At 41.9% G+C, this 26,687-nt stretch overlaps 1 protein-coding gene across 1 annotated transcript in view; it reads left to right on the top strand.

The window, feature by feature from the left end:
* Positions 1-26,687, top strand: part of PRDM6 (PR/SET domain 6) — a 105,626-nt gene that overhangs the window by 2,242 nt on the left and 76,697 nt on the right. Inside the window, 1 exon segment of the mRNA XM_033181428.1 lies at positions 7,574-7,881. Coding sequence (XP_033037319.1) covers positions 7,574-7,881 — 308 coding nt within the window.

The raw sequence follows: 26,687 nt of genomic DNA, 5'->3' as shown, positions 1-26,687 counted from the left end.
TTATACTCTCCCAACAGATTTCAAAAAATACTTATCTCCTACTGAATTTCTTGAATGTGTGTTTTTGAAGCAATTATTTTAAATTGTGAAATAGAGACTTTTAAAGTGCCTTGGAAAAGGCATGTCTTACTGCTAAGTGAAATATAGCCATTGCAGGCTGAGATTGCTTCATCAATCTTGCAGTTTCACTTCTGAATTAAATATATGTTAGAGAAGTCACCAGCAGTACACCCCAAATCCCTGGCTGTGTGCTGAGCTCCTGTACTGTTTACAATGCAGTCTGAAGATGTAATACATTTTCACCAGAGAAAACTTAGTCTAATCCGAGAAAGAATTAGGATAGATTCCTAATTAATATATGAGTATTGAACCAGTTTATTGCCTGGATAACTTTTTTCTCTGGTTGGAGAAAATAAATTACAATTTTATTTAAATGATTTATGTTGTATTAATCTTCTCGTATCTCCTGTTGAGCCAACTAGATTGTTTCAGTGTGTGAAGTGCAGGGGAAAAGACAAAAGAAAAAGAAAATTAGATTGTCCTGTTAGAGTTACACCCCACGTTGCTCACTAATTAAAGGGCAATTGAGAAAGAAAATAAAAAGCTGAGATACCGCGGTGTAATGCTGGGAGACCAGATCTCCCACTCTTCCAGGAGCTTCTCTGGACAAGTAAGCTTAGGCACTCATTTGAAGCCATGGGATACACTTTTACAAAGATAAAACGTGATTGAGTTTAATCTACATAGGGACGTAAAACAAGTCAGAAATACAAATACTGGGAAAGTCATTTCCTTTGTCAGGGGAAGTTGGCATCATGGTTATTGAAAGGCTGTGAAAAACAGAAGCTTCTCCTCATTCTTGAGTTGTATGTGAGTGGGGGTGGAGGCAGAGAGAAGCTCCTATTAATTTATCATGTATAGATTTCCCTAGTTTTTCTTTTAGTTTTTTTTTTTTTGTCATATCCCTCTAAAAGAATTCTGTGAAGTGACCACTTAGCATTGCTTCGTTTTCTCACTTCATGCTTAAAAGGATAGGTATTGAGTTGTTTTCTCGTTTTCTCACAAGGCGAAATAAAAAGGGCAGGGTGGGGCAGGGGATGCTTCCTTACTTCTCCCTTCCCTTATAGCCAAGTAACTTTTTGCCTAGGATAAGCAATACATATCATTGCTCTGTAAGAAAAGAACTAAGGAACACTAGTTTCACCTTGAAACTTTATTGGCATCTATGACAAATGTTACAGTGACGGGGCTTGTAGCTCTCTTTCGTTCTAAAAGATTTTAAAACAGCAGAAACTGCAAGCTAGCCCGGGTGAGCTTCTCCAATATATTACTAACTCCGTATCAGTTTACCCTGTGACTGAAGTATGCTTTCCACCAAAGCTCTGAATGCTTTGCTGCTGCTGCTGCCGCCTTCTCTTAAAAATCAAGTGGCGCCTCCTGCGATATAAATGGGGGATAGGGCCCTTCCTTCCCCCTCCAATATTTCTGCCCTCATTTGCTGCTGGGCTGCCTGAAGTCATTGATTTAGTCAGGCTTCATCGGAGTGGCCTCTTCCCCGGTTCTGGGAGCTGGTGTGTTGCCTGAAACATTGTCACTTACTCTTGAAAAGTACAGAGACTCAGTCACGGGTGCGCCTGGCATGTCTGAGGAGCATCTCGGTTGTTCTCTCAGCAGAGCCCATTAGTTTTTCATGCTTTTTTTGTGAAGATGTGCTTCCCTAGGACCTGGGCGGGAGGCGGGAACTGAGCCACTTTGGGTGTCTCAGGGGAGAGTTGGACCACCTTGCAACTTTCCCAGTTGGGGATTTACTGGAACCCTCCTGCGCAGGGAACAGTGCTGGAAACAGCGCCGTTGTGTGCATGGGTGTGGGAGCAGGGCTTGAGGCTCCCTTACTGGGAATGCCACGCTTTCCAACGGTTTAGGGAGAGGGGCTGGGGAGAGAAAATGAAGTCTGGGCCTAACACTGGTTTGTCCGGTTGCTTGCTAAGGGGTCAAGGAAAGAGATAAAGGAGGGCGAGTGTTTTCTTACCTTCCATAATCCCTCCCCACCCAGGTGGAAAACGCAGGTCCTGTTTGGGCAACTTCGAGCCCTGTGGCACACCAGCAGGCTTCTCGTGCTACCGGGAACGCCCGCTACGCCCCTTCTGCCCTGCGCCTCCTCTATCAAAGACCAGCGAGCACCTTAGATTTCAGACACGGTCCGGGTGGGAGGAAGCTTTGGCTTCAGTGCGTGGGCTTTTGTTTCTCTCTCTCTCTCTCTCTCTCTCTCTCTCTCTCTCTCTCTGTGTGTGTGTGTGTGTGTGTGTGTGTGTGTAAGCCCAGCCTCATCCCGTAACACACATGATTTAGCTATTTTACATCTTTCGTTATCTAGCGCCCTGAAACCGAACACAGAGCCATATATTAGATTGAGGTTAGAAGAGGTGGCGACTGTTTATTTAAGGTGATAAAATGGTCCATCAGCAGTAATCTCCATCGATATGTGCCACCAGGAGATGAAGGATGAGGGGACAAGCCACAATTAATTGCCCTATAGTTTTGTAGGAGAGAGTGGAGCCAGCCCAGACCCGCTTCGATCTCCTCTCGCGGCTCCTATTCATCATCTCCGCATTGTATATGGCAGCCTCGCAGGGGCAGGGGCCGGCGAGGTTTATCTCCGCGCAATATTCTCTCACCCTCACAAACTGGCGCTCCCATTTAATTTATTAATACAGTCATCGGAAGACAAATAAGACCCACATTTTCTCCCTCCCACCTTGCCCTCCTCCTTTTGTCTCTCCCTCTTGGTCCCAGGGCCAGGCCGGCAGCCAGGCAGGGCAAAGAACGCCTAGAGCTTTTGCGATTCGCCGGGAGCTTTAAACTCGCCTAGAGGGAGAGTTCCTGAGAGGATTCCCACGAGCTGGGCCGCTCCGCAGGGTGGAGACTGCAATCAATTGACTCCCCTTCCAGCGGCCAGGCAAACCTGCCTCGCCTCTGGATCTACTTCTAGACCCTCTCCCGGGGCTTGGAAGACCCCTGCCGAGTGGAGGAGGAGGGCCGGGTGGGTGGCGGGGTGCAGTGGGGACGTCGGATCGTGGGTGGTGTCGGCGGCCACGCCTCATGTTAGAAGAGAGCTTTTCGTGGGCAGGAGCGGGGTGGGACCTTCAAAACTCAGCCTTCGGCCCTGAGGCCTGGGCGCCCCACCCCGCCCATCGCTCCCCCTCAGCCATCCCATCTAGCCTATATCTCGAGAAGGCAGTGGGGGGAGCGCAGGCTGGAGCCCCAGGGGCGTGAACCCCACGCGGGAGGTTCGGGTCCGGGCACTCTGCCTGCCTACCCTCTGCCCGGCTGCCCAGCCCCCACGCCCCTCCCCGCCCAGGGCGCACGCGGCATTGCCAGCAGGCTGCACTCCCGGGTCCTCGTCGCTTGGCTGGGTTCGATGGGCGCCGGCCCCCCAGGTCTCGGCCTGTGGGATTGAGGGCCGCGACCTTGGCGGCGGTAGGGGAGGATTTACAGCCCGGGTGGGTAGTGCCGCCCAGGCGGGGAAGCAAGCTTTTCGCCTACTCCTTGATTTCCTAAGTACAGGGTGGGTGAGAGCCAGCGAAGGCCGCGGGCAGGTACTGGGGAGTGAAGATGTGGTGTAGCGCGCACTCCCCGCGCACCTACACGTGACTGTTGGCCTCTCCACACGCCAAAAGCCCGGAAGCGTTTTATATTTCGCCTTTCCTAGAACGAGAAATGAAATTCCAGAAAAGAAAACCATGGTCTGCTTTGCTGCTTTTACCTTAAAATAGATATATTGTAAAAATCTATTGCACTTTAAAGACATTGAAACAATACAGAAGGATAGGAAATTAAGAGTGAAAGTCTGCTCTTAGGCACTTGGCCTGGCCTTCTGATGCCAGTAGGTGAACAAGTCTGTAACCTAATGACAGCACCTTCCTTACCCTTAAACAGGAGCATTGACAGATTTATTCAAGATAGAAGAGAAACCATGGTCTCTTATATTACCTAATGCTAAAATGGCATTTCAAAGTGTGTTGCTTAGAGCATATGAAAGTATCTCTCAGAAATGTAAAAAAATTATTTATGAATAACAATTATGAACTTGTACAAAAACTCTTCCCCTGATTTTAAGAGAAAGTATGAACATTTACTTGCTTCCTTGTTAGGAACCTAAGTAGTTGTGTTATGTATTGCTTGCCCTGGAATGCTGTGTGTGTGTATATGTAATATAATGACATATATACATTTATACATAGTTGGGCATATAGCCTACTTCTCTTTCAAACCTTTTCATGTAGGTGTTTATACTCTGCTAGAATGTTTGTCTTGAGCATATTTGTCAACCCCAAGAAATGTTACTTGTTTTTAATATCCTCAAGCTACCCTGAGACTCAGACAAGTTAGAACCCAAATGTTTCAGGTGGGGAAATTTTGTGTATTAAAAAATAACATTGGAATGTAACATGTATCTTGATGGCAGTTGGTCAACTTTTCTGGCAGAATATTTTGATATAGCATGAAGTGGTTCACAAATTAAGAAGACTTTTGTTGGGTGAACTAATTAAAGTTGATTGACTTTGTCTAGCCTGCTGTGGACCTAACACACAGGTAGTCTTCTAGATATTGGGAGAGCCTCAGTTGTTCACTCTTAATAGTGGCATAATGCTACTATTAAGGTTTTCAACTTTTTATGGAGACAAATGAAGTAATAAGTTGAAGACAGCTTTAGAGGACTTCTTGGAGAAAGGCCTTAGCCACAGTTTTATTATCATGCATTACAAATATTAGAAGTGTGCTTTTTGTCTATGAGGGTAGTGGTACCTATGCTGATGTAGTTGATGGGATGACGTGTGGAGAACCATGTTGGAAGTTGACAATCTCTGGTACAAGCTGCTAGGGAATGAGTACTAAACACTCTTGCTTCTCACCATTTGCATCATTGAGTCGAGCAGAAAAAAAAATCAGTTAAGCAACTCCCTGGAGTGACTTATTTCTATTTCCACGGGCATATTGCCTTTGCTTATTGTCATTTGCTTTTAGCTATTTTTGCAAAGGTGCTGAAAGGCTGTCTCTGAGGTCAGACAGTAAAATTCAAAATTATAGACATTATCTATGTATTTTCCTATCCATTCTCTTACTTTAATGTCTGAAAACACAAGAGTGTGGGAAAGAGGGAAACCTCTATAACTCAATCATGCTACAGCAATTTTCAGGGCCCCCAAATAGTTACTTCAGTGAAATATTTCAATTCAATTGAGTCATGAGTTTGAATGTTAAATTCTCCCAGCTTTCATTCGTCTTTTAAAAATCTCTGGGTTTAGAGGCCTTGCAGTCAGGCAGCTTTGACTATGAATCCTTTCTCTGTCACTTTCTAGCTTCTGGTTCTTGGTGGAGTAACAGTGCTTGGAAATGGCTTTATCTGCAGAATGGGAATCATGATACTTAGATAATATGCTGGTTGTTGGTTCCAGACAGGTGTCTGACACATAGTGTGCACTGTAATTGTGTTTATTGTCTTTCGTAATTCCCAACATGTCTTGAAGTTTTTATTTTCACAATCAATAAGCTTGAGAGGGTGTGTGAAGTGTGTGTCTCAGAGAGGCTGACATATGGATAAGTGTGAGAATACTCCATCCAGGCCCTGGGGTCAAAAGCAGAGTCTGGAAGAATTTTAACAACAGTTGGTGTTGCTGGTAGAGGAGGGACAGAAGAGGGCATTTGTGTGAGGGAGACCCAGCAGCATGGACACTTCTCTACTTTGGGAAATAAGTTGTTGCTTTTCACCTCAGAGGTCTGGGGACATTTCTGAGAAGCTTGCGACCCTAATTCTTCAGCTCTCTTGGGAGGAGTGGAGGAGTAGCTGCTGACTGAAGGGAAGGCTTGACTGGCTAGAGCCCTCTCCAGTGAGACAGGATGCTTCCATAGTCAGCCCTCCTTTGCTGTGAAGCAAATGGCAAATCGAGGGTTCCCTTACCGTGCTGGGTTGCAATCAGGTGTTCCTTACACAAAAGTTCCATAGGGACTCACAAGTTTCTCGGGCGTTTCGGCCATTTCAGTGCAGATAGGGCACATCCAGGGTGATCCACCAGGCCTGGCTGCGGCCAAGGCCTACGGCAGGTGCCTCGATGCCCCGAGGGCCACCCGCCGCCCCGCGCTGGCACATCCACCGGTGGTCAGCTTTCACCGTGCCCGCCAGGCGGGACTCGCCAGGTGTCAGGCCCAGTGCCATAGGCCTGACACTTGCGCGGGGTCGCCGTGGCTCCTCAGGGAAGCTGGACCAAGGAGGCTGGGTCGCGCCGGCGGGCGCCGCGGCCACCTTCTCGGGGCAGGCCCTCAGCGCTGAGGCGCAGACACGGCGGCTCCTCCAGGCCCATTAATAACCCGGAGGGCGCTGCGATCCGACAGCGCAGTCGCCACAGGCTCTGTTTCCCGTGGCCGCCTGCCCCCTTCCCGCCCAGTTCGAGTGGAGGGATACTGGGCGCCCACTACCGCCCGACCCGGAGGGTGGGGGTCCCTCTCGCGCAGGCTGCTCTAGGGAGTGTCAGAGAGAGAGCGCTTCATCAACAGCTTCACCCATTGCATAGCAAGACAGAATCGCGTTTAGCCTGGAGAAGAACCGTCGGGGCAGGAGTTGGTGCCTTCTCTAACAATTACGCTGACCGTTAAATTTGCTATTCGTTTCTTTCCGGTGCCTAGGAAGAGCGTGCACACCAAACCCTCCAGAACAGCACCCCCGTCTCCCACCCTGCCCCACCTGTCCCCGCCCTGCTTCAGTGCCTGGGGGAGAACTGACTGGTCGCTTGAGGGACCCCAGTGTGGGCGCGCCCTTGGAGTCCTGGGGCTGCAGCTCCTGCTCTGCTGGGCTGCAGGCCTGCTCTGCTGGGCTGCAGGCCTGCTCTGCCCTGTCCCGTGGGCATTTGGGAGGCAGTCGAGGAAGATTCCGAGTCTCTGGGTCGAAGGAAGTGTGTATGGCACCCGCGATAGACTCCCCCCTCCTCGTCCGGTGATTTTAAATCGTCTCCTGTGTAATTGTAAAAAGAGGAAAGCTAAATACCCAGACGACCAGTATAGAATCTCTTCGAGATAACAGATGGGGCAAGAGACGGGCTTTTTTTTCCAGCAATACAAGGATAAACACATCCTGAAACTCCGGATAGAAACCTTAGGAATGGGCGAAAGGGTCAGAAGGAACGAGATACAGTGGGGAAGAGAGAGACAAAGAGAGACGGAGACAGAGGGAGAGATGCAGAGAGACTGAAACGGGAAGGAGAAGTCTGGAACTATCGGTTCCGGTTCCGTGGAGAGCGGACATGCTATCTGCACCCAGATCCGAAGGCTTTTTGGGGAGCCTAGAGTCCTGGCCCGGTACCAGGCAGATCTGGGCCCGGCGAATTCCAAGGGAGCGGCGCGGGTTCTCTTCTCCTCCTCCTCTGAGTTGCTTCGATGCCCCCAAGGCGTCACCTTCCTCGAAGGTGGCTTACCCAGGCGGGCGGTGATGCTGTTGTCTCGGGAGTTTCCTCAAAGATGGTCCGCTCCGGGCGGCCGGATTAACCCGCTCCCTTCCCTTCCTCCTTCTTGTCTCCCGCAGGTTGCGATATGTGCGCGGACAACCGCAACGGCGAGTGCCCTATGCACGGGCCACTGCACTCGCTGCGCCGGCTCGTGGGCACCAGCAGCGCTGCGGCCGCCGCACCCCCGCCGGAGCTGCCGGAGTGGCTGCGGGACCTGCCTCGCGAGGTGTGCCTCTGCACCAGTACAGTGCCCGGCCTGGCCTACGGCATCTGCGCGGCGCAGAGGATCCAGCAAGGCACCTGGATTGGACCTTTCCAAGGCGCGCTTCTGCCCCCAGAGAAGGTGCAGGCAGGCGCCGTGAGGAACACGCAGCATCTCTGGGAGGTAAGTGGCCCGCTGCACAGTGCCTCGCCACCCAGCAGGAGCCTTGGCCGGCAGGGAGCCTGGCCTTTGGCGATGGCAACTGCGAAGAGAGCCTCCCTTGGCCCCCGGAGGGGAGCGGAGAATAGATTTCTCTGATCCTGTATGTAGATGCCTGGTGTCTGAAGCACCTGCAGTAAGGAGGCTGACAGAGCTGGGGCTGACACGATAGCCAGGGAAACAGAGCCTACAGGTGTCTGAAGACAGAGTCACCTTAACCTGCCTCCATTCCAGCTAGAATGGATTTGACTGTTGGTCTCTCTGAACTTGGAGAAAAAGAGAAAACGGCTGAGGAGATGGAATAGAGGAGGGTGGGCATTAGAATGTTTGAGCTGGGTGACCTTTATGTCCCATTCCAAGCGCTTCCAGTGTGTTTCTGTGTAGTGAGCAGAAAGGAACAGAAGCATAGAGGGGAGGAAGGAGAGACTGGCCCCAATCTGAGAATTGTTTTATTCTCAGATAAAAACAATTTTGTCAGTGTTGAACGTGAGAGACCACGTGTTTCACAACTTTCAAAGGACCCAAAGTAGGCAAATTATATTGGGAATCAGAAATCACAAATTCTGCTGCTTCTCTGATGAACGGAAGTTATGTAATCTTCATCAAGATGGAAAATCAGAACGTGGGAACACTGAGCACTTTGGTGTAACCCAGTTGAGGATAATACTTTAATGGCACAATCTTACCTGAAGCAATTCTTTTAAAATAACCTATTTGAAAAATGTCAGCCTGAGGTTTCTCCCAAAACGTCATGGTGGATTATTGAGATTCACTTCTGAAGAGATAGATGCTTATCATTAGGTAATCCTCCTACCAATCTTAGACACCTCCATCCAAGGAAAGTTGCTTATGTAATACAAGATGCCAGAAGTCATACCCTCAAGCAATATGTAAATCTGACTAACTGGGCAATTGGTATAATAAAGTGGGAATAGCTAGAAAATCAAGTTTCTTAAATGCCAGGGGCCAAGTTGACATGAACCCCTGGGCTCCATTCATGGGTCATTTCTGCAAGAGATTGCTTCTCATACTTGGCTTGCTGGCCTGTCAAGATGATCTTTTTCACTGTGAGCTGCCTTATATTCACTAAATAAAACTCATGGGACTTATTAATCCACTCCAAGTTTTGATGAGTGTCCACTCTGACCAGCACTGTATTAGGCCGTGGAGATACAGTGTGAAAAACAGACCTGGTGTCCAGAACCCTCCTGTGACTATTGGGGATGGGTCCTGAGGCCTGTGTCTGCAAAGCCTGTTTTGATGGAGGAGGAGCTGAGTGTATGAGTCAACAGCCCAGCAGCCCAAAATAAGGACATGGAAGCCAATGAGCTACCTACCCTATAGTTATCTGCTGGAGTGCCCCGGCTTAAAGCATCTGGTTTGGAAACATTTTGGTTTTTGTTTCTGACTAATTAGTTGTAACCTCCAATGTGGTTTAAAGTTTATAAAACACTTTTAGGTACTTCTTATGTTCCAGTGGTGTTATTAGGAACTCTAATATCATATAGTTAAAGGTCTGCCAATATTTTTCTAAGAAAATCGTACAGCAATTGTTCAATAGTACACATTTACTCTACCTGAATATGTTAAAACTGAACACTATTATATTGCACTTTGATGCCTATCTATTTTTAGAGTGGCAGGGGACAAAGACATAAACATGAAAAAAAATCTCATAGTTCATTGTGGGTTCCCCCCCCCCAGAAGGCTTTGAATGATTGGGACGTTGGCAGGAGGCCACTAAACATATAGACTGTAATAATGTATATTAACACTGAAAGCTATGGAACCTTTCTTTTCTACCTTTACTTGTTCTTGATGAAGTTAAAATTTTGTTGTAGTGAACAGAGTGGGGAATTTAGCCAGTGTCTTTCTTTTTCTTGGTACTTCAGTAGATATAAAGTGAGTTTTATCTATTGTTCAGGGCATGTGAGTTGAGTGTGCTGGGATGGTTCTTGGAGTTGGTTCTCTGTTAGAAAAAAGACTTGCTGGGTGTATGCTTGGATGATCTACAGGATCCAACTCCTAAATTCAGGGCATAATCTATTTTTTTATTATCTGTAGCAACAGTTAGAATAAGATACATTTGGGAATTGAAGGGCTATTAAAACTTCAGCCATACAAAATGTGTCAGTCTCCTGGGAGATCACATGAAATGCGACTAACTGGGGCCAGTAACTTAGTGCCAATGTCCATTTGTAAAATAAAATACTTACTTTATAAAATAGGGTTTCAGATTTTTATTAGCATAATGATTTTTAAGATATAGAGTATGGGTTTAAAATTTTTAAGCATTATAATTTATTTTTATGAAACATGACTGTTTGAATTGTTACATTTATAATACAATATTCCAAATGTTACATTGTTCCTTCACTTTTAGTTCTTTCTGTAATACAATATTCCAAATGTTAGATTGTTCCTTAAATTTTAGTTCTTTTCTTTAATTCTTTCTAAATTTTATTCTGAAATTTAAAAAATCATCATATTGTTCATATTAGAATCAGTAAGTGGAATACATTGTAGGTATATAGGAGATGTTTGGCAATAATTGTTTAATGACTCATGTAATAATTATCCATTTCAAAAACTTATTCTTTTAGATGTCTTCCAGAATAGCAAGTCAACAAAGTGTATTAAAAAATTAAAAACAGGCCGGGCATGGTGGCTCAAGCCTGTAATCCCAGCACTTTGGGAGGCCGAGGCGGGTGGATCACGAGGTCAGGAGATCGAAACCATCCTGGCTAACATGGTGAAACCCCGTCTCTACTAAAAAATACAAAAAACTAGCCGGGCAAGGTAGCGGACGCCTGTAGTCCCAGCTACTTGGGAGACTGAGGCAGGAGAATGGTGTGAACCCGGGAGGCGGAGCTTGCAGTGAGCTGAGATCTGGCCACTGCACTCCCGCCCGGGCCACAGAGCGAGACTCTGTCTCAAAAAAAAAAAAGTTAAAAACAGTTGAATCATGATTATTTTATTTTAAAAGGCAACTGTAATCATTTGTCTTCCACACATTTTTTCAAGTCATTTACTAATGAAGAAATGTCTTTTTATTTCAAGTTCAATACTCAGGTCCTGATGGATCTTACCAGGGTTACTTATCTTTATTTCAGTACAATAAATGGATTGCTAATCTTTTCCCGTCACTGTTTCCAAGTAGATGATGGATTTTTGTTTCAGTTTACAGTTCATTGTTTTTAGTAAGGTTGTACTTTATTATACACATGAAGGCTTATTGCAGAAACAATCAGATTCACCTTAGTTACTCCTTTTATTTAATCATTAAAAGCTCTATTTTCCTTGTAGAAAAATGACTTTTTGTTATTTAATATACATCAGCCATGGAGAGCTTGTTTGCTTTGTAAGCATGTAATCATTTTTTTCGTTAATATTTTCTTTGTGTATAATCATAGTTCTTCAAAATACAACAATTTAAAGAAAGTTAAATATCATTTCATTACATTCAATATGTTTTGACTCTTCAGGTTGTTTATGGGAAATTCCAAGAGAGTTTTTTTTCTTTTTTTGCAATAAGCCAAGGTAATTTTTTATTTTTTATAGTTTAAGAAGATTACAAGCTAAAAGCCAAATCATTAGTCATTTATTTTTGCCAGTGTCTTTTAGAATCAGAATTTTAATGTGTTTTTTAAGCAATAATACATTCAGATACTTTAAAACAAAACATTACAGGATGCATCAGACAATGACTTGCCTTGGTTATATATATTTATTCCAAGACTTGGATGCATGATACATTTCTAGCTATTTGGACTTAATATGAAATAAAATCTTTCTCAATATTTTCCAAAGAAAACAATCTTTCTCAGCAATTAGGTCTTATTGATGAGAATGAGATAATTTTATCCTAATGTGTTTTCCAATAAAGAAGTGAAAAGGCACATTTGATTCCAACATTTATGAAAACATTATCTCAATTATTAATGTGCCCCCTTTCCCTTGAGATAAATTAATCTAGTTGCACATGGTTTCCTCCTTCTGCTTAACATCAGAATTTAATATGACTGGACCTGAGGAATGTACCCAGTGTATACTTAAAATTCTACTGGAATAAAATACGGAAGTTTAAAATAAGGTTACAGTTTAAGATAGGCTAGAATTACTCAGGCCTTTCAACTCAGTGTCTGACTTGACAAGAAATTTTAGCAAGAATGACAAAATAAATTGCACTTATTTTCACCCTAGAAAAATTATCCTGCTAATTGAAATAATGTAGTGACTTGTTAGTATTACAGTTAAGATACTAGAAAGGGCTTTAATTTTACAGAACCTGTCTTCTCTTTGCCTGAGTAAATTTGAGTGTCTCGTTTTCATTTGCACTATGTGGAAACCTTCATTATTTTTCTTTAGAAAATCAAGGGGGATAACATAATGTGAGCCTTTCTGTGATTTGTTTTGTGCCATAATATTTTAGATTTAATAAGAGTTTTGCTGTTAAGCAAATGGTCTATTTTTCATCATTACTGTTTAGCTTAAGTCAAGATATATTAATGAAAACCAATATTAAAAATATATTACATATTGCTAAATGTTTATTTTTCAAAACCATCATAGGTAGTTAGTTCTAGAAGAAAATGAATTGATTTCATATTTTAAATATATGTATGTTTCTATAAATGACTCAATTTCATATTTACACTACTGTACCCACTTATATGTATTTAGATGTTGAAAAAATTATTTTAAATTAATCATTTTCAATTAAATTAAAATCATTTAAAAATTGTCCCAGTGATAGTATTGTAATTATATATTCCATATTCTGTTTCATAGACTTTGGCTCATTTTGGCGTGATTCACCAAAACACTAGGGGATAGAATTATGTAGTTGTTGCAATTATATTGAAGTAAAAATCATGTTTTTCAGCAATTTATCATTTAATATAGTAGTCTGCCTGCCTGTTTGGTTTTGAGTAGGTCAAATTTGTGAAATTCAAATAATTTCTCCTTAAAAATAAACCATAGCAATGCTACTATTATGCTTTAAATTATGCAGAGTAACAGCTGGTGTATCTCTCTGGCTTTGCCTCATTTGATTTGAAGATGTCTTTTATAGTGGTGCCCATTTGATAGAGTGTGAGCATTTTGTAGTTTTACATAAACTGTAAAACCATCTGCCGCCTCTTGGAATGGTTTCCAGCATTGTGTTAAAAGTCAAAACTTAGTACTTTAAGTTGCTTTGAAAATGTCCATTTAAAGTTCTGGTCCTTTTGGTTTATGTATCATGCTGCACAGTGCCACCCTTGGTTTTCTAAGTCCAAAAATAATTCTACTTAAAAAAAATTATAACAGCCATTTGAACATTCTCACATCAGTGAGGTTTAATCCCAACATGCATGTGACACTACAGTGCTTTAGCTACAAATAGTTTATAAAGACTGATGAGTTCTGTATCCACAGGACTATTTTTCTCATTAGTTGAGTTTATCTATTTTTTACAAATTGCATCTTTTATCGATAGCATTTTGTCAATATGAAGAAAATAATTCACAAATATTTACTGGTCCATAACTGCATATTTTCTTACACCATGTAATTTTTTTTACTTTTTCCACACTGACTTAAAAGTAAGGTATAAAAAGAGAAAGAATCTCAGAGGTTAGTGGGTAAATGAAACCTGCCCTCCCCAGTAACTGCCTGGCAGCAAGTGATCTGATGGAAATGTCATACGATAACACTGGTCTCAAGAAGTCTGCAGGGGAACCTTCTTATTTCACTGTGTAAATTAAAGCAGTTTTAATTTGAGAATATCTAGTGTATTACCCAGAAATCACTTACAGTTGTAGTATAATATGGATTAAAAATTGTTGTGATCAAATATGAAAAACTACATATTACTCAGCTGGGGATTACGCCTACAATATCAAAGTCCCCTTGTCTCAGAAGTTGGATTTAATACACTGGTAGTATGGGAAAAACCATTTGCTATGCTAAAGAACCCTATGTGTAGAGCAACTACGAGCCTGCCTGCTTCGTTCTTTTTCTTTCATTCTTTTTAGGATCATGTATACCCCAAGATTTCATTAGTTCAGACATTCCTTGTATATTTACACAAGAAATACAGACTTCGGTATAAGTACTTAGCATAAAAGCCAGAGAAGCCAGAGCAGAATATATACTTTTCCTTGTAAGCATTTGCCACCTCACTCAGATAAGTTACAGAATTCCATTATCCAAATTGTTACACATGTGTGACAGAGGTTGACCTTTCGTCATGTCAATCCTTTTTGTGTAGGCCCCAGGCTCCAGCCTAATGGCTCAAACCCTGATTTACTCACTGTAATAAGGGCAGGAGGTCGAGCAATTGTCAGGCTGCCTGTTCGTACTCTTCTTGGAGCCTGGTTGAAGGCTGTTAACACAAAGCTTTTCAAAGTGAATTTACAACCAGCACCACTGACAGAGGCCAATCAGTGCACCATAAATGTCAGGTTAGTGAGATTGAGCAGTAAGTAAAGTACTGACAGCACACTATTGGCTGGAATCAATTCACCAAGGTTTAACTGAGAAGAGCAATCTATGTGTGGCGGGCTTAGGGATAGAGCTAAGTGTGCAGCCTGGATTTCCAGGTAGACTGCATAGATTTACCGGTTAGTGGGAGCATAAGGGTTGGGACATCACACATTTGCTTCAGCGCATCCAGCATCATCCATGCTGATGTGATGCACAATCTGGGAGTTCAGTGTTTCTGGGCCTGCTGACTCTGAGGCTTGGTGGTAAAAAATGGCACAGCATTAGATAAAAAGGAGAGAGAGAGGAAAACTATTACAGTATGAGGCTGTCAGAACTGGGGGACACATCCAGTGCATTACAATTCAATGACAGGTAATTTGTTCAAATTCCAAAACTATAACAGGGATTTCCACAAAGATGCAGATGCAAATAAGCTTGCTCTTTTGCTCTTCCAAAGGCTCAGCGGTGCAAAACTTTCATGGAAGTCACTAATGAGTGATTATGGGTTGAGGGTCTGAATATCCATGAGATGTGGTTTCCCCACCAGACGGAATGTTTTTATTATTTTGTGTAATGACAGCCTGGACAACAATTCATTTAGCTTTGAAGGCATCAGCATTAAAATAGAGGAATCCATTAAAATGCTGTATGCAAGGATTTATAAATTAGGCAATTTCCTTGATTATTGCAATCATTTACAAAATTGATTGTTCCAGTGTGGTATAGACAGATTTCAGCAATGATCATTGACAACAAGCACATTCTCTGATATCTATAGCTGTTGGTTACTAAACCAGGTTACTCTTCCCCCCACCCTGCTGTTCTTGGTCTCAAGGTCAGATGGACTTTTCAAGGAATCTTAGAATTATGAAATTTCATTTGTCTTCAGAGGAGACCCACCTAGGCTGTGAGAGCAGGTGCAGATTGTTTTAAAGGTTACATCATTGTTTTTGGACTTGAATGGTAATTTTAGGGGAGGGTTTTGATCATACTTATATGCTTCAAATCAGTTGCACAGACTTTGATATGATGCCAATTTAAAAGGAAATAATTTTTGCAAATTGCAGCTGTAAATATTTGATTGAAGATCTAAAGTTCAATAATGTGTTTTATTTGTTGGTCCTTAGAGTTCTAATTATCCAACAGATATATTGTGGAATCCCTGGATTTTAGGTCAATTAATTCTAGAAGGCCTAATACATTGTTACAAGTGTGAAATGCTCAAAATGCTGCAGGTTTTCCTATACAAGAACATACACACATCAAGTTCACTTGGTGCTTAATCACTAACCACAATCCACAGAGTTGCTTTTATTCCTGAAATGTCAGAAATGGACATGCCACATGTATCTGCAGGGTTCTTTCCAGTGAAAGCTAGCCATGTGGTTTATGCTTAGTACAAAATAACTGACTTTGAGACATTTGCTTTTAATCATCCTTTTGTTTTCAATCATCCTTTTCTCCCTTTAAAACTTTAACACAAACTGGGACTTGTAAAATAATAACTCTTTAGAAAATTGTTTAACACGGTGTTGGGAATACAAACAATTTTTGTTCTGATTTTTGTCCTGTTTGTGAATACATAGTAATTTGATCTTAAGGTAGTTCTTTGTTTAAAAGGGGAAATGTGTTTCAGGAAGTTCAGTGGTTTGGTGGTACCTTGTCTTTATTTGCTAATGTTGCCTAAGTCAGAAGTTCATTTTCATTTTTAGTTAGTGTAAAACTGACTACTTAGAAATTTAGTAAAAATGTAATATTTTCACTCAGTGTCTTGATATCATCTCCTCATTTTTAATTATTTTTTTTCACAGCATTTCTGGTTTCTGTTAAGACTTAAAAGCTGCGTGGTTAGCTCTGACTTGGGTGAACTGTGATGAGGCACTCAGTATAACATGCTTTTCCCAGTGCCTCTGTACATTTATTTAATAAACCAAAATCTACAGCATGCAATTGTGAAATAATGATATGGAATTTGGCCCATTTTATTAAAATGAACAGTATTTTTCACTCTCTGTGGTCATTTTAAATTAAAGCTGCCTCAGATAATGAAGTGTCTTCTATAGAAACATCCAGTGTAATCTAATTCAGTAGAAACTTCTTAAGTGCTTTTTAATTGAAATCAAATTAAATGTGATCAAGTCATGTTTTCAGTGTCTTGTAAAGCACCAAGAGCTAAATATTGTTAGCACACCTGGGAATATTAATGTTTATCACAAAAGAACAGCATTAAATTATGAGATATCCATGTGTAGTTAAATTAAAATATGAGATATCCATGTAAACTTCAAATAGTAGATAGCTCCTTAACAAATTCAAGGTTAGAATACAATGCTTTGGAACCTGTTGTGTTTGTCCCAAACTAATATTAACATTTATTTATGATATAAAAATACACAAATAGTTTCTGGGGGTGAGAGTCCTGAAAAATATTGGGCTACTAAGGAAAGCACTTAATTTCAATTTATTGCAATTAATTGCAGTATAAAATTTGACCCAGATAATCCACAAAGTGGAAAATCTCAAAATTAAGCTTAAAAATAGTGGAAATTAATTTTTATATTACAAATAATTAATGTGCTCATTAGAAATTCGAACTATATAAGGGTATAAAGCAGTGGTAACCATTGTTGATGGTTTTCATAGTGGGCTTTTGAGACATGATTATATACTATAATATAGATTTATTTCATTGAGTCACAGTTTTGGTAAAAGGTATTTGCACTATCTCTTTGATACTGCAAAACATCTTGGAAATCGCAACCAATGGCACTGTTTTCACAGGGTTCCAGCAAGTGTTTAAATTTGGCTCACCCATGAATAGATTTTCATTTTGTCTAGTCTTATCTTCTCCACTCTGTATTCTCCTGGTGGGAAATTTTATTAACAGCCTGCAGACCCTTCTGATATTATAAAAACACTTCTGCCAATATTTTCATGTATTTTATAGCACGTGTCTTTAATAAAAACAAAGCCTTTCTGGGGTCTACGAGGAGATTATAATGTTCCTCAGGAAAGGAAGGAGAAAATTTCTGTTTCCTTTTTATACATGAAGGTGTTAACAAAGAAAGGATCAAGTCTCTTTGAAATGCTTTTTAAAGTAGGGAGACATTAATTTATCTAGTTATGGTGAGACATTAGTGAAATAACTTAATTTCTTCATACCTCTTTTTTCCCCATATGTGAAGGAGGGTAACATTGATGGCTATGTAAATTACAGAGAAAATATTGATGACTTTTGTGTAACAATTGAGATTTTCCCCCATTTTTCAGTTCGATTTTAATGGTAATTTTTGTCTCTCGTGGACTCTGCACATAGATATAAAGAGTATCATTATTTATTTGATAAAACAAAAGATTGTATGTATTAATGGTAGACCACGATACATCATATGGATTTAATTACTAAAAAATCAAGTTTAAGTAATATTTCAATATAAATTTACTTAGCAAGGCTTACAAATAAAAAACAATTATGTACTAAAGGGATACCATGCAACATGGATGTTAAAAAACACCACTGGATGGCTCTCATTTTTAAAACTGTATTTTTAATGGAGGGCAACAAGGATGACTACAAATGTTGGCACATTTGTATTTCCCAAATGTACATGATTTCAGTAAGCAAAATGCTAACTGAAAATCCTCACAACAAAGAACGACTTGCAAAATGAAAATGTGAGAATTACTTAGTAACATCTGGAAAAATCATAAGGAAGCCCTAACATGTGAAGGCTTTTTGACCACGAACCTAAAATCAGGAGCAATTCATCAGGTAGGTTTGACACTGGATATTGAATTGTGAATAGAAGATCATCTCAGTGTCCAGCGTGTTGTGACCTATCCATAAATATTAAATGACAACAAATCAACATGGTGACATATTTGGCACCGTCTGTAAAAATGTGTGTGCAGCCATATATGTACCTGTGAATATAGACATAATAGTATATCATGCAAATTCTGAATATGTGTCACTGTTGACCCTGTGAAAAGCAAGAATTCCAAGTGACACTCTGCAGTTAGAAATTTTAGATGCAAAAAATAAACATAAATGCCAAAACATGTCATAAAGAACAAAAATTTTGACTAAAATTAATATTTTCCCTAATATATATTTATTTCATATTAATTATTTCTATTGTAGTCCCTGGAGTTTTTACTTTTTTTTTTTTTTGAGATGGAGTCTCACTGTTTCACCCAGGCTGGAGTGCAGTGGCACAATCCTGGCTCACTGCAACCTCCGCCTCCCGGGTTCAAGTGATTCTCCTTCCTCAACCTCCTGAGTAGCTGGGATTACAGGTGTCCGCCACCACATCTGGGTAATTTTTGTATAGTTAGTAGAGATGGGGTTTCACCATGTGGGCCAGGGTGGTTTCGAACTCCTGACCTCTAGTGATCCACCCACCTCAACCTTTCAAAGTGTGGGATTACAGGCGTGAGCCACTGTGCCCGGCCTACCTTTTTTTTTTTTTTTTTTTTTTTTGAGACAGAGTTTCATTCTTGTTGCCCAGGTTGGAGTGCAATGGCACAGTCTTGGCTCACCGCAACCTCCGCCTCCCGGGTTCAAGCAATTCTCCTGCCTCAGCCTTCTAAGTAGCTGGGATTACAGGCATGCGCCACTAGCTCCAGCTTATTTTGTATTTTTAGTAGAGATGGGGTTTCTCCATGTTGGTCAGGCTGGTCTTGAACTCCTGACCTCAGTGATTTGCCTGCCTTGGCCTCACAAAGTGTTGGGATTATAGGCATGAGCCACCGCGTCTGGCGGCTTTTACGTTTATGGCAACCTAAGCAGGGGTGATATTCAAAATATGTCACAACCAATCCAGCTTAGTCCCTGAGCCATAATCCTAGATTCCCACAGTAATATCTGTGCCCCATTATCTGCATATCAGCTGTGAAACTAGGATAGCTGGCTGAACTTCAGCAAAACTAGTCATCAAATTAACAGTAATAATAATATATATATATTATGGGTGGGGTTTCAGATTTGCAAGATAAAAAGTTCTGGAGATTGGTTGCATAACAATGTGAATAGACTTAACAGTACTAAACTGTACATTTAAAGATGGTTACAATGGTAAGTTTTGTGTTAGGTATATCTGTTTTGCCATAATTAAAAAAAATCTACGTTTTCAATGACTTTCCTATAGCTCAGTAGTCTCAGCCTCTAGCAGGGAGTCAAACGTAGTGCTATCTGGGGACCTGCCCTAAATGATTCGGACTCAGGGGTCCTGGATTGGGGGTCAGGAATCTACTTTGTTAACAAATGTACCCAGCAATCCTGAAACTATCCTTAAGAAACAAAATGCCAGTTTCCTCCTTTGTCTTCCTTGCCCCTTGCGGTTGTTTGCCTCCCTTCCTGCTTCTTCCCTTGTCTTTGTTACTCTTGAGCTAACCTGGCCTCTCTTCTGCTTCAGGTCCACAGTTGGTCTAGTTCTATTAATAATCCTGTGTTAATTCCAGTCTCTACCTTGCCTTCTTCCCTGCTACATCTTGGCTAATCTCCTGTGGACATTTCCAATCTCTTCCCTTATCACCTCTCCCCCGTCCCCAGATATAGGTAGATAGTAGATATACATATTAAAGAACTACTAGCAGACAGCAAAATGAACTTTCATGACTTCCATCTTTCTGTATTTCAGAACTCCGCCTGGCTAAGCATAAGGAGGCAGCCAAAACGGCAGAAAACCGTGTGTGTAAACTGCTGTGTGTAATTAGCTCCTAAGTAATCAAGGTGTGCTTTTGGAGGAGGTGGCCCACTGGAAGGTGTTTGGCAGTGTACAGAGGGCCTGGGTTCCAGTTCTCACTGGGTCTGAGCTGTGTGACCACCTGCAGCACACCTTAAGTCCCTAAGCTCTTAGCAGTGCTGCATCCAGCAACACTGTCCTTTCCACTTCTCCTGCCAGCCCCTTCAGTGCAGTCCTAGATCATATGGAGAACCCATATGTTCATTGCATGACATTTGTTATTTGCAGTCTGTAAATTTCCCATATGCCAACTTTATCTGCTAATTTGCTGATCTTTTTCCCTCCTCGGCTTCCCGTTGCTGCCATTGATAGAAGTCATTCGAGCATGTAGCCTGTTTTCTCTTCTTACTTTCTCACACCCAGAGAGCTCACCTGTTCTTGTTTCAGTTGCTCCCCAAAAGCGATGCTCTCAGATTCAGTATCCTGCAGTAATCTCTCTTAAATCTTATGTCCTTAGTTGTCTGTGAACATCTCCATTTGAAAATCCTGACATTGTTTCAAATTGAGTTCACTAACTGCTAGCACCCACATCTCTCCTAATCTTTATCCTTAACTTATGATGCTCTCTTAGTCCTTTTTAACCTATGAGCCCAACATTTTAGAGTTACCTAATGGCCTTTTTTTTTTTTTTTGCTATGCTGCATTCTTCTTATATTTCATGTGTGCAAATTTATATTTATGAAGTCAATCATTAGTGCCACAACTATAGCCTGACAATTTAAAATTTGGTTCACTTTTATAGTAAACAACATCTCAATCTAATGTTTAGACATTTAGCTGATTGTTAAACATTAGCTAAAATGGATCTTTTCCTGAAACAGTGTTGCCAGGTTTTAAAATATTAACAGACATTATGTTGTACACTTCTGAATTAACATAAAAATTGAAGACGTTAGTGCAGAAAGTTCTCATATCCCTTCTTCACTAGTTGTTTTTCTTTTAATCACATGTTCCATTAGTGTGGTTAGTCGTTACAATGACTGAACCAATACTGATGCATTACTATGAAGTAAATTCCAGCGTTTACATTATGGTTCACTCTGTGTTGTACAGTCTATGGATTTTGACAAACTCAATGTCATTTATCACGAAGTAAAAGCTTTGTTTTTTTTTTTTTTTTGAGAGAGCGTCTCGCACTGTCACCCAGGCTGGAGTGCAGTGGCATGATCTCGGCTCACTGCAAGCTCTGCCTCTCGAGTTTACGCCATTCTCCTGCCTCAGCCTCCCAAGTAGCTGGGACTACAGGCGCCCGCCACCATGCCCGGCTAGTTTTTTGTATTTTTTTTTAGTAGAGACGGGTTTTCACCATGTTAGCCAGGATGATCTTGATCTCCTGACCTCGTGATCCGCCCGTCTCAGCCTCCCAAAGTGCTGGGATTACAGGCGTGAGCTACTGCGCCCAGCCAGAAAAAGCTTATTTTAAATGTTTGTATTCCCAGCAGTTAAGAATGCCTAACATACATAGAGCATTTAATAAATACTTTTTATCTGATTGCAATAATGAGAGCTAACATACTTAAGGTGTGACTATCTGCCAGGCACTCTGCTAAGAGCTTGACAGGGGTTATTGTAATTTATTCTCACAATGAAACAATAAGATAAAGACTGCTATACTCATTTTTCAGATGAACAGCCTTTTTAGATGAAGGCAAGTAAGTAACTTGCCCAAGGTTGTGTGCAGTAAAGGTAGGTGTTGTGACTGCAGAGTTCTTGCTCTTCACCAGTCTGCTCTTTGCTTTCTGCCCCTTCTCACTATCTGGCCTGTACTCCCATTAAATTATGGGGCCTCAGCCTCTGCCACAGGCCTCTTTATTCAACTGACCCTGGCCTCTGGACCTGGAGGTGACCTTTCTCGTCTGGGTGGACACTGCACTGGTTTTTCAAACACAGAGCAGTTACAGCTTCACAGAGACCCCATGGCTCAGGCCCTTGACATGGTTAGCCTACCTTGTGTTCCAAGGCCATGGGCTTCATATTGATTATCCTAGAACGTTTAAGCTCAGCATTCAGGGAAACACATTTATGGAGAACCTACCATGCATGAAGCATTGTACAGGTCACAAGGATGGAAAAGACCAACTGTGGCCTTCACAGATGGTAAAATAGTAGAGGATCATGAGTAACTCCAGTTGGAAGCAGTGTGCAATAAGTGCTTTTGGGGTGCACAGAGGAGGCAGAGGTGACTTCCCGCGAGAAAGATTAGGGAAAGAGGGAGAGTTTGACCTGGAGAACATAGATGGCTAATTCACGAAGTCAAGGGTCTGAAGGAAAGATGCCCCTGGGAGAGGGTCAGCCGCTCGTTGGTGGGACTCCACTGTCTTTCCAAGCCCAGGTCTGCTTCCTCTGTCACCTCCTTCATGCCAACTAATAGAAGCACTTCTGTTTGTTTACCAATGTCTTGCTAATTCTCACTGCTGTGATTTTGCCTGTGCTATTTATTTACCCAGAAGACTCTCTTCTTATTCTGGTCAACCCATCTCTTTTACTATTTTAGAGTCACATCTCTCAAGAATTCCTTTCAGGCCAATCCCAGGTCTTCATGACCCTTTTTACATTCACTTTCCTTCCAGCATCCCTTTGAGACTTGTTGAGGTTTTGCTTTCTCTCCTGATATTACTTGTAGCCTCAGTCAGTTTGGTAAGCTTATTTGGGAAATAGTTATGCTAAAACATTTATTTTTTTAAATATAGAATTCAACATCGACTGGGTGTTCTGCATTTTTTGTATGCTAAATTTGATCGTTCAGGTTTAAGATTAAAATGACAGTTGAGGACAGATACCTGATAGAAAAATGAATGACTCTTGTGACTGGGGAGGCCAGGGTGCTGAAAGCCCAGTGTTTTCAGCGGAGCATGGTGGGAAATAAGGTCATGGTAGTTGGGGTCAGATAAATTAGACTGTGGGAAAGACTTCATTTTATTTCAAGTGAAATAGATTTTGAGGGGCAGTAGTAGCATGAGCTGACTTATGTTTTCAAAGGACCACTCTGGGTGCTTGGTGGAAAACAGTCTGTAGTGGAACATGGGTGGATGTTGTTAGGAGGCACTCAAGAGGATAGGACGTGGCTAGAGAAATAAATTAGTAGTTGCAAGTGCATAGCTGTTGTTTACATCCACAAGACTGCTTGACGTCTGCTTGAGTAACGGTATGCAGAGCTTTGACTAGAGGAGGTCTAAGACATCTGTAGTTCTATAAACCTGTGTGAATCAGATCTGCAGTCAAATGTGGGCTGATTACCATGTAGTGGGTGTAGTTGTGGATGCCTCGTCTCATTCCCCTCCCCTGACAATAAAGGGAAGAGCCTTGCTTTTGCCTTCATGGTTGCTGTGACTCAGTAGTGTAGTGCTGTTGGAGTGATACTGCCACTCCTAAATGTGTTGGATCTGTGAACCATGGGGCCTTTGTATGTCCCAACTGAGGCCTATACCAGAATCATTCTCCAAGGAAAAGGATGCCTAATCTGATACACCTAAATGTTGTACTGAAAATCTCATTTACCTCTTCTGCTCATAGTGAGCCATGCTAGCCACACATGGGTGCAGATACACATGGGCACACGTTCACACACACACACTGTTCCCATAATTTTTGCAGTATTTTTCGTCACTTTAATTATGGTTTATCATTACAAGGGCTGAAAATATTTATAAAATGCATTTTGAAAGTGCAGAAAAATATTTTAAAAAGAAAAGAAAAATGAGAAAAACAAATTTGGTGTAATTCTTATTGCAGTTAGTATTTTCTTTAAATTCATATATGAAAGCATGCTGCTTGTCCTCATCATAAAACCATGATAAGGTTTCCCCATATTGAAAATCTTTGTGAACATAATTTCTATTGACTCCATACTCTTAATATGATTGAATCCAATTGCTCAACATTTGTGTTGGTTCTTCCCTCCTCCCTCTTCTCTTCCCTTTCTCCCTTGCTTTCTTCTCTCCTCCTTTCCCTGATCCCTCTCTCCTCATTTTGAAAATATTACTAATCATTTGTTATCCTGAGCATATTGTATCATGCTTGCCAAAATACCTGCAGGAAAAGACACAGAGGAACTCCCTCTATACTAACGACAATAATACTGGGAATAACAGTGATCATTTTTGTTGATCACTTTTTAATTTACAAGAGATTTCATCACAACTGGCCGGCTGTTTTGTTGCTGTGCCCTCTCAAATGCAGGGAGTGCTCCGTGCTGCCTGGTGTGAGTGACATAGGGAAGCTGTGGATCCCGGAGGCTGCTTGCTCAGTTCCTCTGAAGGTCGGGTGGAGCTGGCTCTTTTGACCCACATGCTCCAGGGGAGCTTTCCATCTGTCCAAATGTTAGCCTGGAACTAAACGCCTCCACACAGTGATGAAATCCCTAACAAATGTAGTGACAACACTGAACATAAGGCCTTAATTTTTTTCAAATTGCTTGCATTTACAGTTAATTCAATTTGAATTATAAGTCACCTCCATGTGAATGACTCATGCACTCATTATTAGGAGCTTTGCATTCTAAAATGTACAAAACAGAGAGGAGCTGGTTTGCAAAATGGGCATCACCAAGGTAATATTAAACTAGTTTCAAACTAAGAAAGTGGTTTCCTATCATTGCAGATTTTGTATTCCAGATTCAGAGTTATCAAAGAAAACTGTCATATCTTTTTTTTTTTTTGAGACGGAGTCTCGCTCTGTCGCCCAGGCTGGAGTGCAGTGGCCGGATCTCAGCTCACTGCAAGCTCCGCCTCCCGGGTTTATGCCATTCTCCTGCCTCAGCCTCCCGAGTAGCTGGGACTACAGGCTCCCGCCACCTCGCCCGGCTAGCTTTTTGTATTTTTTAGTAGAGACGGGGTTTCACCGTGTTAGCCAGGATGGTCTCGATCTCCTGACCTCGTGATCCGCCCGTCTCGGCCTCCCAAAGTGCTGGGATTACAGGCTTGAGCCACCGCGCCCGGCCGAAAACTGTCATATCTTTTAAGAAGATATTTGGATAACTGTATAGAGTGGTTATTGGAGGGGATATGTATGGAAATCAAACTCAATTATGTAGCACAAGTGAAAAAAATTTTTTTTCTGTTACAGGGCATTTTGCTTTAAGCCAGTTCAAAACCTTTTCCTAGTCCAGACCTGTTGGGACCTAGAGGGACGGTCAGGCTAGGCTTTGTAAGTGGTGATGGAAGTGAAAAAATGACTTCAAAAGCAAATAATTTTAACACTACATAATAGACTGGGAAGAAATAGTAAGGAAATGCCCAGAAAACAACCATATAAATAGATAATTGCTGAAATATTTGGATAATTTCAAGAAAAAGTGCAGGCTAAATTTTTGGACAGTGAAATCAGCTTTCCATAATAACTCTGTCTCCCAGCCAGTAATTTCCTTGTTCTCCCTAATTTACTTCACTTCTCTGTAGCTGGAAAATTCCTGTGTTTTGTACCCTAATAAGCTGGCTCTCCAGCCACTAAGTTCTATTGTGAGATTTTGTCTTGCCTCCTGCTTTTATGCACATAACTGGTCCCCGCCAGGGAACTCTGGAGCCCCCAAAGAGCTTTAAGCTTTCTGATGACTTTTCCCAGGGGTCCTCCAGGGCTGCCCGGCAATCCAACAGTTCATTTAAATTTGGACCCAAGTCCAGAGTAACTCTAGGGTTATGTAATTTTAAAGTTTTAGAGCTCCTAGTAAGGAGGGGTGGGGCCTGGGGGAAAGGCAGTAAACATACCCATACCCCGGTTATCTCTGCGAGGGAGCTTATGGCTAAAGTAGTCACAATTTGGATTGGCCTGCCCTGGAAGGCAGTCGGTCATTTGAGGTATCTTTGGTTTTTGGCATTTTTGTCCTCTGGCCAAGGCAGTGGCTTCTACTTCTGAAAATTCTTTGGTGGCCTGGCATGATGGAAATTTTCGTAATCTTGACTGGATCACAGCAAGTTTGTGTCTGAAAAGTTTAAAAATGGGGACACATGAGAAAGGACTAGATAACCAGCAGGAGGGCAGGTGGGTTTCTTTTTGGTGTCCCCATCACCTTTCCTGTTTGGTGAGAGTCACTAATGGATTTTCCTCAGATTCGTCCTGCTGGTATAAGAACTCTAAAGATAAAAGTTCTATTTAATCTTGCTGAAGTTGCCAGAGCAAGGAGCAACCATGGGTTGTGTCACATTGGGATGAATGTGAAGTCCTAAACAGCATTTGCTCATTTGCTTTGCATGTGCAGTGACTATCATACCAAGAGCTGGACCAGAAATTGTGGATTATGTAAAGTGCTAATGGGCACAGTTCCGATTTTGGAGGAGCTTACGATATGATAGGGGTGAACCATTCTTTCAGTTATTCAACATATATTTGATAAGCTTCTCTATGTGCCAGGCACTTTATAGGGTTGTCTGGGGACAGTGTTGTCTTAGAAAGACACAGTCCATGACTAGATGGAGCTTACAGTCTAAGGGGGGTACCTGAGGAACATATTTAAGCGAACCTGGGCGCCTGATTGTGAAAATCCAGAGGGATAACTGAGGAGGTGAATGAAGAGCCAATTGGGGAGGTGAGTTAACTCAGGCCTCCTCTGGATGTTAGTTT

The sequence above is a fragment of the Trachypithecus francoisi genome, unplaced genomic scaffold (genome assembly GCF_009764315.1).
Source record: "Trachypithecus francoisi isolate TF-2019V2 unplaced genomic scaffold, Tfra_2.0 Lachesis_group2, whole genome shotgun sequence".
NCBI classification, from domain to species: Eukaryota; Metazoa; Chordata; class Mammalia; order Primates; family Cercopithecidae; genus Trachypithecus; species Trachypithecus francoisi.
Note: the sequence above shows the minus strand (reverse complement) of the source record. Positions and strands in the feature narration are given on the sequence as shown.